Source organism: Merops nubicus, unplaced genomic scaffold, assembly GCF_000691845.1.
Source record: "Merops nubicus isolate BGI_N331 unplaced genomic scaffold, ASM69184v1 scaffold15132, whole genome shotgun sequence".
Taxonomy (NCBI): Eukaryota; Metazoa; Chordata; class Aves; order Coraciiformes; family Meropidae; genus Merops; species Merops nubicus.
This window is the reverse complement of record NW_008591682.1, coordinates 23,827-39,333: the sequence shown is the minus strand read 5'-3', so window position 1 is coordinate 39,333 and position 15,507 is coordinate 23,827. Positions and strand designations below refer to the sequence as shown.

The window sequence follows — 15,507 nt, the reverse complement described above, 5'->3', positions numbered from 1 at the left end:
TTCCCCTTGTCCTGTTGCTGCATACTCTTGTGAAAAGTCCCTCTCCAGTCTTCCTGTATGTGCCCTTCAGGTTTTGGAAGCCAGTTAAAAGGTCCCCCCAGAGTCTTCTCTTTTCCAGACTGAACAATCCCAGTATCCTCTGCCTATCCTTATAGCAGAGATGCTCCAGCCGCTGGATCATCTTTGTGGCACTCCTCTGGACTCTTCTCTGGTCTGTTCTTCCATGGTGAAATGCCACATGGTTCCATCATACCATCTGCAACTAATGCAAGTATCTCTGTGTATTTTTTCAAAAAGTTCCTTGTGAGATTATTAACAGAGCGTCTAAAACATATGTTTTTTGTGAGCGTCATTGTTACTGCCATGGAAGGACTTCAAGAATAATGCGAACAGAAAAGACAAAACTACATAATTTCTTAATAGTAACTGAGCTTTTGAGAAGCAAATTACTTTGCAATGAAATGCAGATTTTCACAGCAAATATGCAGCAGGCAGTGCTGGTATTCTAAGACCAAATACACTGTACTTCATAGCACAGTAGAAATTGGCCTTATCAGCATCCAGATTGTCAGGTAGCATCTATTCCTGCAAAATAAAGGCTAAAAACATATACTAACCCCACCTGGTTGTCAATTAAAGCTGTTTGCAGAGTTCATGCATGTGGAATGTGCGGATTGATAGCCATTTTCATTATAGAAAAAGAGGTTTTTAAAATTTACCTTTTTGGATAGAGGGTTTTCTTGGGGAGTATCTCTAGAAATACTTTTCTATGTTTTTTTAATGCTTGTAACAAATCAGATTCTGTGCTGTGCATGAAGATGTGAGCCTGGTAAATGGAAGACCACCCTGAAACGTTATTGTCATTTAAAAGAACCAATTGGGTTTTTTTCCTAATGCTAAACTTGAGAAGTGATGCACTTCTCGAACAATCTGGATTTCTTAACTTCATGAAGAAAATTGTGTCCCCTAAGTCTTCTGTAGCAAAAGAGAAAAGCAATAACATATTAATCTCAGAAAGCATGTCAAACTGCAGGGAAATTAGATCAGTGCATTTGTTTAGCGTAGACACAGAGAAAGCAAAAATTAACTATTAGAAACCCACATTGTAAGTTATTATAATTTTCGTTTGATTTTTGAGGGTAATTGTTAAATGGAACTGCTCTTGGAATGAATATGCCTGAAAAATTCAAGACTACTAAGCAGATCAGTACTAATTTGTTCATGCTGTTTGCCATTTTGTTTTGTGAGATATTTCCAAGCAGTATCATGCTGTGAAATGTGGCCCTAGTATAAACAAGGTGATTCATGGTACAATCCAGGATATTAGTGAGTGTTTCTGTGGTAGAATAAGTCTTACTGTGATTTTTTTTTTCCCTAGCAGTTCAATAATATGTGATCCTTTGCACTAAGCCCTCAAATGCAGCAAAATGCAAATTATTAAGGTTTCATAAAACACAAGTTTAATCTTAAAAAGTTAAACAGGCTCCAGTACTTATCAAATCTTAAATTGCAGAAGAAAGCTGTGGAAGGTAATATGGTATAATATGTGATTCACAAACACTTCCTGCTTTAGGCTGGCCCAGCTGAATTTAAGCTACTTAAAATTTAGTCTACTTAATATGACCGTGTTCTGTATTTTTCTGTAATTTAATTGTAACAGTAACAATCAGAAAGGAAAGTAATTACATGCCAATTAACATGGAACCCACCAGAGTTTGAAAAATTAATTCTTACGAAAGGCTGTCTTTCCTATGTAATGTAAAAATACTCTCTACTAAATGTCACTTTGGAAATAACATCTATTTTTAATAGTTGTAGAGTTTATAGTGTCATCCAAATTGAATAAAGTTTGAAATCTGGTCTGAAAATGCTACAGATTGTTGACAGTTTAGTAATTCTCATGATGAACTTACCCGTACTTAAAATGTTTTGTTCAGAGTCAGTGATCTGGGGTGAAGGATCTAAAGTGGTGTGGGGGCTAGGTTAATATTCAGTTTGTCTTTCCTGAGTCAGGCTGAATTGAAAGGAGAATGCTGGGAAGTGCACTGGGAGCTATACTGGCTACCAGCTTCAGTGAAGTCAGTGAATAAGCAGCAGCAAGAAGAACCCAACAGGCATCTGAAAGGGGGACGTAGACAATTTTAGCATTGCCTTCTTCATCATAATTTTCCCCCTGATGGAACCAGTAGCATCGTTATTGACTATCTGTGAGATAATTCCAGTAAATGTTAACATTTTAAACCCCCAAACTTTCTGTTTTTTTCAGAAATCCTCCTCCTACTTTGCTACATCCTGAAAAATGGTGCAGAGGATTCAACCATTTCATTTCACAGTGAGTTTTATTTTCTTTTAAACAAAGTTCATTCAGCAAGGCCTATATGTGCCTTATCTGAAAACAGAATTTAAGGAGTTGTTGCTTTTTGCAAGTTTTAAACTTCAGTTTGCTTTTCACAGACTCTAGGCCATGCTTCATTTTTTGGAAGCTATACAGCAAGCACAGTTCGATTTTCTCATGTAATTTGCTTCACAGCTTCTCTATACTCTTTAGCTAATTTACTTCTGGTGTTTGATGGACCTGGGACAGGTTTGTAAATACACCTGATTTTCTTGGTGCTTTTGCAGTGTCAAGGAAAAAAAAAGGGTTAGTGAAAATGACTGCTAGTCAATTTAAAATAAGAATTTGAAAGACAGGAAAGAAAATAGTTGCCTTTTCAGTAGGTTGTAGCAAGAGTGTAATATGTTACCTAGATGGTACCAACTTCCAGAATGTGACCGTCACTGAATTAAAATATGGTTATCTTTTACTTTTTTCTTTTTACAGTGAAACTAAGAAACCCCACAGTTTAGTAGTTGATAGCATTATATTCAGTAATCTTACAGTAACTTTCATTTTTAGGGTTCTTCAGGATTTCATTGTGGCCTATTAGAACCTAAAGCGTGTTACACAGGGAAGAATATTATCCAATCCTTATGAAGTTTTACTGCTCAAATAACCATATACTTTGAACACTGCTCCTCAGTATTGACATTTCAAGATAGGTTTGAAAATATGTACATCTGCATTTTGAATCTGTTCTGTTCCTTAGTGTTTCTAATTACTTGTGGAAGAGTTCAATATCCTTTCCTGATATCTTTTTCAGCCAGTTGTGTAGTAGTGTCTTCTCATTTTAGGATAATTTAAAAATAGAAAGACTAATGTCACTTTTATTAATAATCCATGGAAAATATTCTTATTTACTATGCTGATCTTTAATCATGCATCAAGGTGAAGTGCCCTGTAATGACAGGCCTACAGAGGAAGGGCATTACCATCATTACTGCAATGTAACTCAGATTCTCTTCCAGTGTAGGTAGTAGAAGTACATTCCTCTAGAGCAGATTGCCACAAGTTCTGTTTCTCCATAATGCGTGTCCTTGTTTACACAGCAGTGTACATTGTGATCTATGGTGGAATCAGTGTTTAATTACAACACTGATTCAAAATTAAATTAATCAATTCCATTCTATTAGAAACATTGTTTTTTTACAGTATTTATGGACTGTAGACTATATTCCAGGGGACTCTAGTACTGAGGGGTATATTCCACTAGTGCTTTAGAGAGTCAGTGCACCTGCTAAATGAGATTACATTCTTTTCTCAGAAACATTGTGCATCAACATTCAGCATTGTTATACAAGTTTTTCTTTCTTGGTATCTTCCTCTTTAGAAGTCTGCTGAACTTGAGAACAATACAGAAAATGAAGTTAAAGTTTTCTTAACATTTGTTCAATCCTTTACTTCAGCATGCACTGTTCATAAAAGAAGTCAGATGTTAGTACTTCATGGCTATACTTGTTTTTAATCTTGTCCTTTGGGGTTTTGATATCTTCAAATTGTATCTTTTTAATCACATTGATTTTTAATTACTTTTGCTTAATTACTTCCTCTCACCAGCAACATCTGCAGGCTCTCAAATCTTGTTTTTCATTTTTGCACAATGAAGTAAGCAAGTATGCTCGTATTCAGTCTCTCAACGTGAAGAAATGCAACAACTTCAATAAATATGCTGGGTTTATAGCTACCTTTAAGAGAACACTGAAATGGAATTCTCTGTGACATTGCTTTAGTCTCAGGCATGTGTCAGTAAAGTTGTTATGGTGCACAGTTTACAAGATGTTTTTGTGCAGGCTTGAATTTACAGTAGTAGATTTTCTGGGAAAAAAAAAAAAAGAAGAAACATCAGATCATACAGCTGCAGACCTTTTAACCATTACTGATAATTGACCCATTTATACGTGTTAGTTATGCATTTGTTAATGCCCACCTTGTGACAGCTTAACTATGATAAATTAAAAGCAGTGATTGTATAAATTCCATACTGCCTTTTATCCATATGTTAGGACCTTGCCTGATGTTTCTGTCACCCTTGTGATGGGTGGCTAGCTTTCGAATAATTTCATTATCTACCTCCTTCCTGATGGTGAACATCATTTGCATAACTAGCTTATCTGGTTCAAGTCAGGGGCCAGACGTGTGTACTGACAAAAAACGAGCATGCAGCTTGGGCTAAGTGTAGTGTTGACATCAGTTCTGTTTACACAATAATTTTATTTATGGCAAGATTACCAAACCAGGTCATTGTAGCCTTTTTCACTCCACATTCTCATCCCTTGAAATGCCACTGTCTCAAGAAGCATTTTTGTTATAAGTGTTCTCTCACATATTATAGTGATTTGCAACATGCCTGAGCTGGAAGTTTCCATGTAATTTTGTATGTAACTCTTTAAACTGTTAAAATAATGATATATTTTTCAGAAATGAAGTCTGCATTTTTAACTATGTTTCTACTGTCCCAAGAGATGATTTTGCAGCAGCATTTTAAAGTCAGATGTATTATTTACAAAATCTGAATGGAGAGACAATCAAGATAGTTCATAGCTTGGTGAATTTATGTTTCTGTTCCCACTATTGTTGACCTTGACTTGAGACAAAAACTGTAATGTGTTGCCCTCATAAGGATTTTTAAAATGAGATAGCTAATCTGAGTTAGCTATTTTGTTTTAAAAAAATACTGAAAAGGCAAAATTTCAGTCAAGTCATCTCTGGCAATAAGATAATTTTGTATTTGGTAACTACTGAGATACACACAGCACATATATGCTTTTAAAAGGTCAGTAAAATTCTTTATATGCCTATATGTGTACCACTGTAATTGTCCATGAAGAACTTGTCTGCTGCGCTCAATGTGAGAAAGAACTAATTATCTGTTTCCCTTACTTAATTATTAAAAGAATTTACCATCCCTATAAAGCCATGTAAACAACCACATCAGGTGTTGGAGGATTGGCTCATAAAAGGAATATATTTTTACCTATTTTTATGTTCAAATAAAATGTCAGTTTTGAAGAGATCACTCTACTCATTGGCCATTAATGTTTATGAAGCTTTGTTTTTTTTTATGGCTATAGCATAGATGACATTGTTCTCTTAAGATAACAATTTGTGTCCACTACCTTTTTAGACATACAGTGCTTCAGAATTTGTTCATAAAGTAATACATGTTATATGCTAAAATTAATAAACCCCCCACCATTGACTAAAATTATCTTACGTGCCACAAATAATTTTCTTGACAGTTTAAACCTTGACTGATATCTAGGGGTAGATAGCATAGTTAATATGTTTATGTTCTCGGAGCAGAAGGATACAGTAACCTTTATTTACGTTACATCACAGAACAATAATTTTCATTAAAATGAGCAATGGTATCTCCAGAGACAGACATTCTCCTTTTAAATTTATTTAACTAATGATTAGCTATTATGGTTGTTTGATTTCTCATTCTTGAGCTGGGGGGAATTAAAGTATTAAGAAATTCAGGAATTACTAAAGTCAAAATGTGACGTTACAGAATTTCTGGTCACATTTATTATCAGAATGTAGCTGTTGTTTTAGGAATTACATTGCAAATACAAATATAATTTTTAGTCTGGATAAACTCCTTTTTTTTGTACTAAATTTTAATGGTCTTGCAAGCTGAATTTTGTATCGATGAGTCTACATTCAAAGTTATTTAATTAATAGATCATCTAGATTATATAGGTTTTAATTGCTCCATTTAAATCTAACTTCTCTGATTGCAGATCACATTTTTTCACAATCTAAGCAATTTTTTAGTGACATTATGTTCATATTACATAAAGAATATTTTACTATTTCTTTCACCAAGAGCATGACATACATTTGACATAACTCGATGATTTCACAGTGTTTGAGAAGACAAAGGGATTTGCATTTGCAAATGTCAGAAAATACAAATTACAAGGTGTAAGGTTACTGGCAAATCTGTAAGTTTTTGTATTTTATTCATTCGTGTACAATCTTTCTGCAGATGAACTTGAAATATTATGTTGTATAAACTGAAAAAAAAGTTCTCCACCACTTTTGAGTATTGTGTGAGATGTTTTTGTACAAATGAATGGGCATATATAATTGATAATGGACACTAATGAGCAGTTGTAGTAAAAAACTACAATTTTATGTAGAGGTGAGAAACTCCTATGCAGGTTTGAAGTCCTGACCCTTTAAAGAATCATGCTACCTTTTACAAATGCATAGTACCATACCAGGATCATTCACTCAGTGAAATATACTGTTTAATTTCTACCATTAGTGATAAGCAGTCATTCTTCCCTTGGTTCCCATGGGTTTAATTGCTTGCTATTCTTGATTGTAAACTCTTAACAGTAGTGAGTATAGTGTAGTGAGAAAGATAGGTGTCCATGGTGGAGAGACAGGTCTGTTTGGGAAGTATTAGCAGTTCTAGGAGTAGTATCAGAGATACTCCTATTGTCATTAAGTGCCAGTGTTTCAGTTTCTCAAGTAGTTTCTACCTATTGCTCTTTCATTGGGATGCATTTTAAGCTTAATTCAAAGCTTAGATGCTTCTGGAGCCCAAACGTTACCGCCATTTATTGGAAGGAAAGCCTTATGTAAAAGATGTTTGCAACCTCTCTGCTTTGCTTGAAAGGAAATGGTAAAGGCAAGGTATTGCACGCCTGTTACAACATTGGATTCACTTCAAAAGTAACAGTAAAGACTTAGCATGGAAGAAGATTGAGAACAGAAGCAGTGAACATGAACACTAAGATGCAGCAGGGTGGGAAGGAAGAAGGATGAAAGGTGCAAAGAGAAATGAAATAACCATTCCATTTGTTTGGAATGCATTTTTGATGGTATGAATAGCAAAAGTATGGAAATAGGAAAGAAGTAAAAATTTGAGTTGCAAAAAACATAAAACAATAATAATACACCACTTCTCCCTGATGACATTACCTTTGCAGCGAACTGATGAAACAACAGTAGGAAAGGAAAGCCTTATGCCTGTCAGTAGCTTTTTATATAATCTTTAACAGTTCGATTCCTTCTTTTACAACTGACGAAACAGACAAAGGGCATCTTGCTCACAGTCGGTCAATAATCAACAACAGAGCAGAGAATTAAGCAGTCCAGCATAATTTTAGATTAAGGGAAGCTCCAGGAAGCACAGATGCGCCTGCTGTCCCCTTGAAGGCCATGGGGTACAGGTCAGGTCTGGCACACAGTAACAGGAAGAATGTAGTTACTCCTGCCTGGTAGAACTGATCTCATCTCATCTGCCCAAGTGTCTGTGAATTAGTTCAAACAAAGACACCACAGCGTGGCTGGATTTGGGGTTTCACAGCAGAGGGCATCAGGCAGTCAGCTTAATGGTGTAGAAGTGAGAAACTGTTCCCAGCTGCTCTGTGATTATGGCTTGCTGGGTCTACAACTGCCTTTTTAGTAGCTGTCCTTATTTACTGGGCAATATAAAAGAATGCCCTAAACACTGAAGGACAGAAAAATATCCCTGTCCTTTGCTGCCTTTCTGGCTATAAGATGGGAAAGAAGTAAACTGTCAGTATCAGACTGTGCTTTACTTAGCTCCTACCTTTTCTATGCTCCAGCTGCCCAAAATCAGCTGCATGCTGTAATGTCAAAGGGAGATGTCTCTCCTGAGGGAGAATGTTTGGTACAAATGCAAAACATACTGTTTCAAATAAAAAGGTTCAGTTGTAGAAGGTTCTGAAGGTTCTTTGTGTTCCTGGGTTTTCAAGGACAGGCCAAAGAAATAGAGAAGACCCATTCCTGATATAAAATTCTAGAAGCCCCTCAATTTCATCATACAGTAAATAAATGTATTTGGTGATATTTGATGTTTTGAGATGCTCCCTAGAATTGTTCTGACTGAAATTCTGTTGCCTCTGGTAAAATTCTAAGGGTTTCAACATGGGTAAAGTCTGACCCATTGTAAAGAGTTGCAAGAGGCGCCACTCCATAGAGTTTTCATTGTTTATTCTCTATACCATATATATGAGCTAGAATAAGTTGTTGTGTCTACTCAGCCCAAAGGAAAGGCTGGAAAACCTGCAGTAATCTTTGAAGATTTAGAAGGGGTAAAGCTATTTATTGTACCTAATTTTACAATTTCATTGTGAGCGAACCTTTGCTAGGTTTCAGATTTGTGCTCTAAATTACACTATATGTTGCTTGATGTTAAAAATTAAACCAAAAGAAGATATATTTAGAAAACAGGTGCTTGTGACTTTTCAGATTTAGGCTATTATTTTAGGGAAGTTTAGTAATTTACACTATTTGCTACCAAAAGGCAGATCAATAAAGACATAAATGTGTTCTGACCATCAATTTATATTATTCATGTGATGATTGAGCACTTTGTCATAAATTCTGTCTTTCATCCTGATATCTGATTGGAGCAGAAGGAGCCGTAAAATCCTTGTTATTTATAATGGGATGCTTGTGCTAGACAGGAGACCTATTTAACCGATACACAAGCCCTAGTGCTCAGCATTTGTTTTTTTCCAAAGGGGCAAGAATGTATAGTTCTGAAGATAAGGTTATTCGTATCCTGTGTGTCCTGTTGAATTAGGAGTGAAAACAGAAATGCTGTTGACAAAGCTGCCACAGTTTTTTAGTTCATTTTTGCAAATGAATGACCTGCAATAGTGGGGGTTGGGCAGGCCTGGGAATGGGAAGCAGGCACATCCCTGCATCATTTTTACATGACTTGAAGTCTTGTTCAATGCCCTGGAAAGCTCTTCTATCCCAATAGGAGACTCCTGGAGAACTTCCTCACTGCTAGGCAAAAGATACTTGTGCAAGCAGTGAAGTATTTGAAGGGCAGGGGAGAGTGGTGTAGAGCTACAAGAGGAGCAGATGATGGGAAGAGCACCCTAATGTGCCAGGAAGTGGCAGAGAGATGGTGACCAGAGGAGTGACAAGGACTTTACTGTACCATTTGTTGAAGAGATCAGAGATGTTATATCTCTCGCCCAAAGGCTGTGGTGTGGACTTCCCAGCTCCAATGTAGAGCCTGCTATGCAGTCATCATTTCTTCCAAATAATAACTTATGCATCTTCTGTTCTTGTAGGTGGTAGGTGATAAACAATGACTAGATATCTGGCTGGATATTTGGTTTGAGTCAAAGCAAGTTCAAGCCATCCACTGCCAGCAGAGGAGAAATCATTGGAAAATGTAACATTCACAAAAAGTAATAATTGAAGAAAACAAAATACTGGAGATCAACCATAATGTAATTAATCTATAGGGATTGGAGCTGCTTGGTTTCTTTATTTTTTAAAGAAAGTGCTTGTGGTCAGAGGGGTTATAATAGATCTGATGAACGAGAATTTCTGAAAGAAATAACTGTTGCTTCTCTACTTAGGTTTGGCTGCAATAGTGAATGTTAGTAATTGTTTTCTATTTTTGAACACACAGGAGACTTAAAGCAACCACCATTGCTGTTCTTACAAAATCTATTTCTTTCCATTTATTCATTAGTAAATATTAGCTCCTGAATGCTGATAAGTATCTCTCCTTTACAGTTAGCTGATTCACTACTTGCAAAATGGCAGTTTACATTGTTGAGACATAGCAATTCCAACAATGTTATCATCCAAGTGCAAGCAGGCAGTGAATTTTTAGAGGCTGTTTCAGATGGGCCTGTTTGTATGGGAGTCTGCTCTTATTCCCTGCTAATAAATGCTTCATCTTTGCCTGTAATTGTAGTAAAATGGAAATGGTGCATAGGAGCCTGGCTGCGAGATTGCAGCAAATGGCTCCAACCTCTGTTTAATGTAGTGACACTAATGAATTCTGAGAATTAATTTTCAGCTAAGAAAGCATGATGGAAGATACTAGAATTTCAAATTAGGTAGTGGATTGATTTTCATCAAAGCAAATGCACAATGTTCGTTTCATTTTCAATCTCTGCTTACTTAGCCTTTTAGATCTAAAAAACAGCAGACCAAATATGCTCACATTTTCATCATACCTTACGTGAAACTCATCTTGTAGATTTGCTACTCAATTTGCTCTGTGTGTGGCTGTCTGACAATTAATTTATTTATTTATCTAATTATTTATTTTATTGTTATAATTTCCACAGGTCAAACAAATTTGCTTACTTTGCAGGTGCTGCACATTTGTTAGTTCGAATTGCAGCATGGTTGATGTTTAACAGTGCCTAAGCTGACTGTCAAAACTGGTCTTAAACGAATGTGTAGATGCACACCTGAAGAGAGTTTAGTTTTCATCTGTCCTCAGAAGCAAATCCTTCAGTGATATGACTTCCTGATTTATACTTGAACAACACACACACCGATTTCTGCTGGTTACATTGAATATTTTCTGATAAGTGACACTGTAAAATCTGTTTTGTTACTTTACTCTTCCTTTTTTAAATGTCAGTATTGCAGGAATTTTGTGTATTATTTCCTGATTTCTTTCTTTTTCTGGCCTTTACATGGAATATATCTTCTAACTGAATGTACTGGCAACCTGGGACACGGGCATCCATATGATTAACTTTTTCACACATTATAGTTCTGTTTCAAGGACAGGTCAGTAGAAAACAGTAATAACGCTCACCTTTGTGCAGTTTTTAGTATTGTAAGAATTTATATTTTATATTCAATTATTTTTTTCTGAAGAGCAGTATAGTGTCAGTACTGCTTCCAGTGTAGGAGATAATACTTTACTGAACACCGGCAGTGACACTGGCAGTCTGATGTATCATTTTTCACTAGCACATCTTGGTGGCCTGAGGTTTGCTACTTTACAGGTAACGTTGACTAAGAACAGCAATAGCATGCATTCAATGTGGCACTAGAGACAACACATTTGAAATGACAGTGTGTAGATGCAGATCATATAGAGAGATATACCTCAGAATATTAATAGGTCTTGCCTACATAGAGAGAAATTGGGACAAAGGCATGTGCTCCAACTGAGAAGAAACATAAGGACTGTCTTTTCAGTGTCACATCCACGGCTCTCCATCTTATACTCCATCAGAGCAGCCCTGGTGATACACCACATTGGCACTGAAAATCTGAATACCCCCGGAGCCCACAGTACCTACTGCAGCTAAGCCACAAGCCAGTTACTGGCACTTGAAACATCATAAGGAGTAAATTCTGGAAGGGACCATGTCAATGCTTCTGCTCTTTCTTAACAAGAGGAGAGTGCATATATTTAGGCACTTCAGTTCCCTGTGGCCTGCCTGGTCATTCTGCTGCTGTCTTCTTGACGTGCTAGGAACTTGCTATTTAATTTGATGGATTAAACCAACTTCAGTGGAGATGTACATTCTCCTGTCAGTCTCTTTCCTGAACTGGAGTTCACACAAGAAGTTACAGACATGAACTTAACAAGCTGTCTGTCACCCTTCCATAATAGCTTCCATAATAGCTTAATAGCTGTTAGTTATTAGCTCTGCTTTGCTGTGGCCTTTCACTAACCATCTGAAAGGGCTCTTTTCTTCTGATACAGGCACAAACGGGGCACAACAGTAGGTGTGTTCTGTCTGAGCTTGGAACAGAGACATCACAGAATCATGTGGATGTGTCTTGTGGCATTAGCTTGGTCATCTTAGGAATTCATGAAGTTTTACTTGTGCTTCAAGTGAAATCCTAAGTGACCACAGACTGCAAAAATATCCTACTACTGGAGAAAGAGGGCTGCATGTATATGAAACAATATATACATTTTGATAGTTGCAAAGCAGAAGAATAGCATGCATGCAAAGTGAAGAGCCAGTGAGGGGGTTGGCAGGAGTATGCAAGAGAAGCAAAAGTAATCCTAAGGTAGTCTTCAAGATCACCTCCCTGCCAGAACTTATAAATGTTCATTAGAACACCTGCCAGACCTAAACAACTAGCATTTCAGGCATTTAATAGAGAAACTAAGAGCTTTTTTCCCTAAAATGTTTTCCTTCATCTCTTGTTTGGCTTCCTTAATGAATGCAGTATCTGGACATTTGGGTGTTTCCTCTAGGGACTATTTTAATTTATTTTGAAAAATTTCTCTTGCATCTTCTGGATCTTTTTCACGGAGTGTCTTTGGAGGTACATTGTTCCAGCACTCATAGTAGTAATATGGTAATAGCTACATACCACCAGGTGAAAGATTTGTATCTTCTTCAGATTTACGGTAAACATAAGATATTATGTCTGGAACTGTATAATTTCTTGAAGAGAATCCATTTTAACTCTAATGGTGTTATTATCTGAAAGCAATTGCCATGGCATTAGGGCCTGTTGCGATAGGGCAATGGGTAACAGTTATATTACTGAAAAATTCCTGATGTAATCAAATTTAACAAGAAAATGTTTATATTAACAATATAGGATTATTACTATACATTTGTAATTATTGTTAAGATGGTAAAAATCATGTGTGCATGAGCTTTTCAGACTGAAATCTCCAGATACTTGCCATCAGTCTGATTTTGTATACTGCATAGGGTTTGGTTTTCTTTTGGGGGGCTGGTGTTCCTCTGCATTCATGGTTAATGTTGCCTTTCTTTTCAAAGACTTTTTTTTCCTTTTTCTCAGGAAATGTATAAATTTAACCAGGATTGGCATGGAGCATATTGTCTGTGTGGGTGTATTGACTTTTAAAAACCATGGATCACAGAAAGAAAAGTGTGGTGGGAGAGGGTTGTCAGAACCAGTTGAAGGCTAATGATGGATCTCTTCATGGGCGGGAAGGACTAGTATTTATAGCCTTGCACTCAGAGGGATGGAGATAAAGCAGGTTCTGTTCCTTTAGTATTTCTGTCAGGAGGCTACAGTTCTACCCTAAGGCAAATTTCACCAGAATAGTTATAAAACTGGTAGCACATTTTACAGATTGTCTTTTCTGGACTAGATTTACCAAGAAGAGCTTCAGAAAATGGTTTTCAGGAACCTAAAGTATTAAAGTTACATTCAGAGGTACTTCAGGATCATTTTAAGACCAGATTTTAGGCTTCAGTAAAGTATTTGAGGTGAGGCTAAACTTTAATCATTTGTTAATGTGTTTGCTCATATTTGAATGTGTAGGTTTTTTTTTCCTATGTAGTTTAAATTTTGAAAACTCTTATTGATACTGCTAGAATATAAATTATTCTAAAACATATTAAAGTTTCATTGAACTTTTGGCTAAAAAGATAATCTTTATTTGTGATATTTGGCCCTGCTAAGGAAATGCTTTAGGTGTATCCCTTAATATCAGCAAATATGAGATGTGATTGTGAAGTACGTAATACAAACGCATCTCATAAAATAAGCTCATCTTGTGCTGTAATTCACTGAAATGTTATGTGGTAGAAGGAAGATATATACTGAATTGCAGCATTTCTTTTTCACATTCTTAAATAATGTCAATATTATTTGAGCAAGATAAACAGAATGCCTTAATATAAAGACTTAGAGAATACTTTAAAGCAGTCTAATGCTTTTAGATCATTCTACTGTTTTATTTCAGCTTTATTGTACAGAAAAGAATTGAACTGTAATGATGACTTCCTCAATTTTCAATCTCAATTGTATAAATTAACATGATAATTTTATGCTAATTGATTAGGATGTATCTCTACTTGTTACTAGGTCACCTTTTCCTGTTACAGACAGAACTTTGGTGCCCTGGCTAGCATTTAATTCTGACTCATTTGTTTCTCATCCATTCTGAATTACAAAGGTTTGCAGAATTTTCTATGATTCTTATGCTAACACTTACCGTTGCAATGTATAAGATCTACCTGAAACATTTGTTTTAAAAACAAAACAAAGCTCTATGTCAAATTGTTCACAGTGTTGTATCACAGGTTTCACTTGTGGATTTTAATAGGCTATATCCTACAGTTCTTAGTCAAACTCTCATTGGAGAATAGGCAGAAAATTAAAGTGAAAGAAGTGTTGTCTGTTCATCTTGGGTTATGTTTAATATAAACTGTGCACCACTTAAAAGATACAATGACATTTTTTTTTGTAGTAAGCTACAGTTAAAAAGATAGATTAAATAAGCTCAAAATCACAGCCTTTATCCTACTATACTTGTAAAGTGAATTCACTTTGTTAAGTATTTTATGCCAGATTTATTCCAATGTAGAGGAAGAGTCTTGTTGTATACTGAGGAACTCAAATCTGTGGAAAAAGAAACTGCTGTACAATAACTGCCACACAGTAAGATGACTCAAATCATGCTGTAATGAAATAACTTCACTGCCTGAGACCACTATTTCTCTATCACAGGTGTCTTATCAAGGACTTTGAAAAGCGTCCTTCAGTCACCCATCTTTTGGAGCATCCATTTATTAAACAAGTACACGGTAAAGATATGTCTCTGCAAAAGCAGCTGGCTGAGCTCATCCAAGAGCAGCAGCAGATAGGTTCCACAGCCAGAACAAGGTACTGTACAACAGATAGGCTGCAACCCTCCTTCCCCACTAATCCTGGGAACACAAGCTAAAACTTTGAATGCACAGGCATTTACTGTTCAAAGGCTGATATTAATGCATTGACTAGCAGTATTATTAGCAGTAAGTGTTGCATGCCTTGTGAATGCAAGAGACGTGTTTTCTCATTAATACTTTTTTAGAGCTAGTTTGATCAGCTGTAATGCAAACTTCTCCTTAGCCTTCTTTTTCCCACTGAAAAAGAAGTGTTGTTTTCTATATTGTTCTGTGTCAGAAGTGTTCTGTTTTATATATATTCACTTTTAGATCAGTCACAGAGATGTTATAATTCCAGAATAATCTGGTTTGTGGAAATACTTATGATGAAAAATGATACCGTGTTTTGGTAGCAGACCTTTAAAAATACAACTGTGAACAATGAAGTGACTATTAAAGCAGGTTAAGAGCAGAACTTATAAAGTGTGCTGTTTGATTAGATACTATTAGTAAGAAGGCTATCCGGTACTTAAAACTATTTTTTTTTTGGTCTGTAGTTTAATAGTAACTGCTATTTTTCATTCAGTCTAGTCTTTAATTCTAAAATATGCTTAAAAGGCAATGAATATTTATCAGCAGCAGTGGGATTTTTTTACTTTTGAGGCTGATTGTGAATGTGTCCAGAGGGTGGCAGAATTTCACTGTTTCAAAAGAGAATTAAATGCAAATGAACACACTTTACCAAGCTCAGCAATCATTCCGTAATATGAA

At 36.0% G+C, this 15,507-nt stretch overlaps 1 protein-coding gene across 1 annotated transcript in view; it reads left to right on the top strand.

Moving 5' to 3' along the window:
* Positions 1-2,266: 2,266 nt before the first annotated feature.
* Positions 2,267-15,507, top strand: part of LOC103782581 (myosin-IIIb-like) — a gene marked incomplete at both ends in the record, with an annotated part of 35,406 nt that continues 22,165 nt past the window's right edge. Inside the window, 2 exon segments of the mRNA XM_008950355.1 lie at positions 2,267-2,332; positions 14,597-14,752. Of these exon segments, the coding sequence (XP_008948603.1) occupies positions 2,267-2,332; positions 14,597-14,752 (222 nt within the window).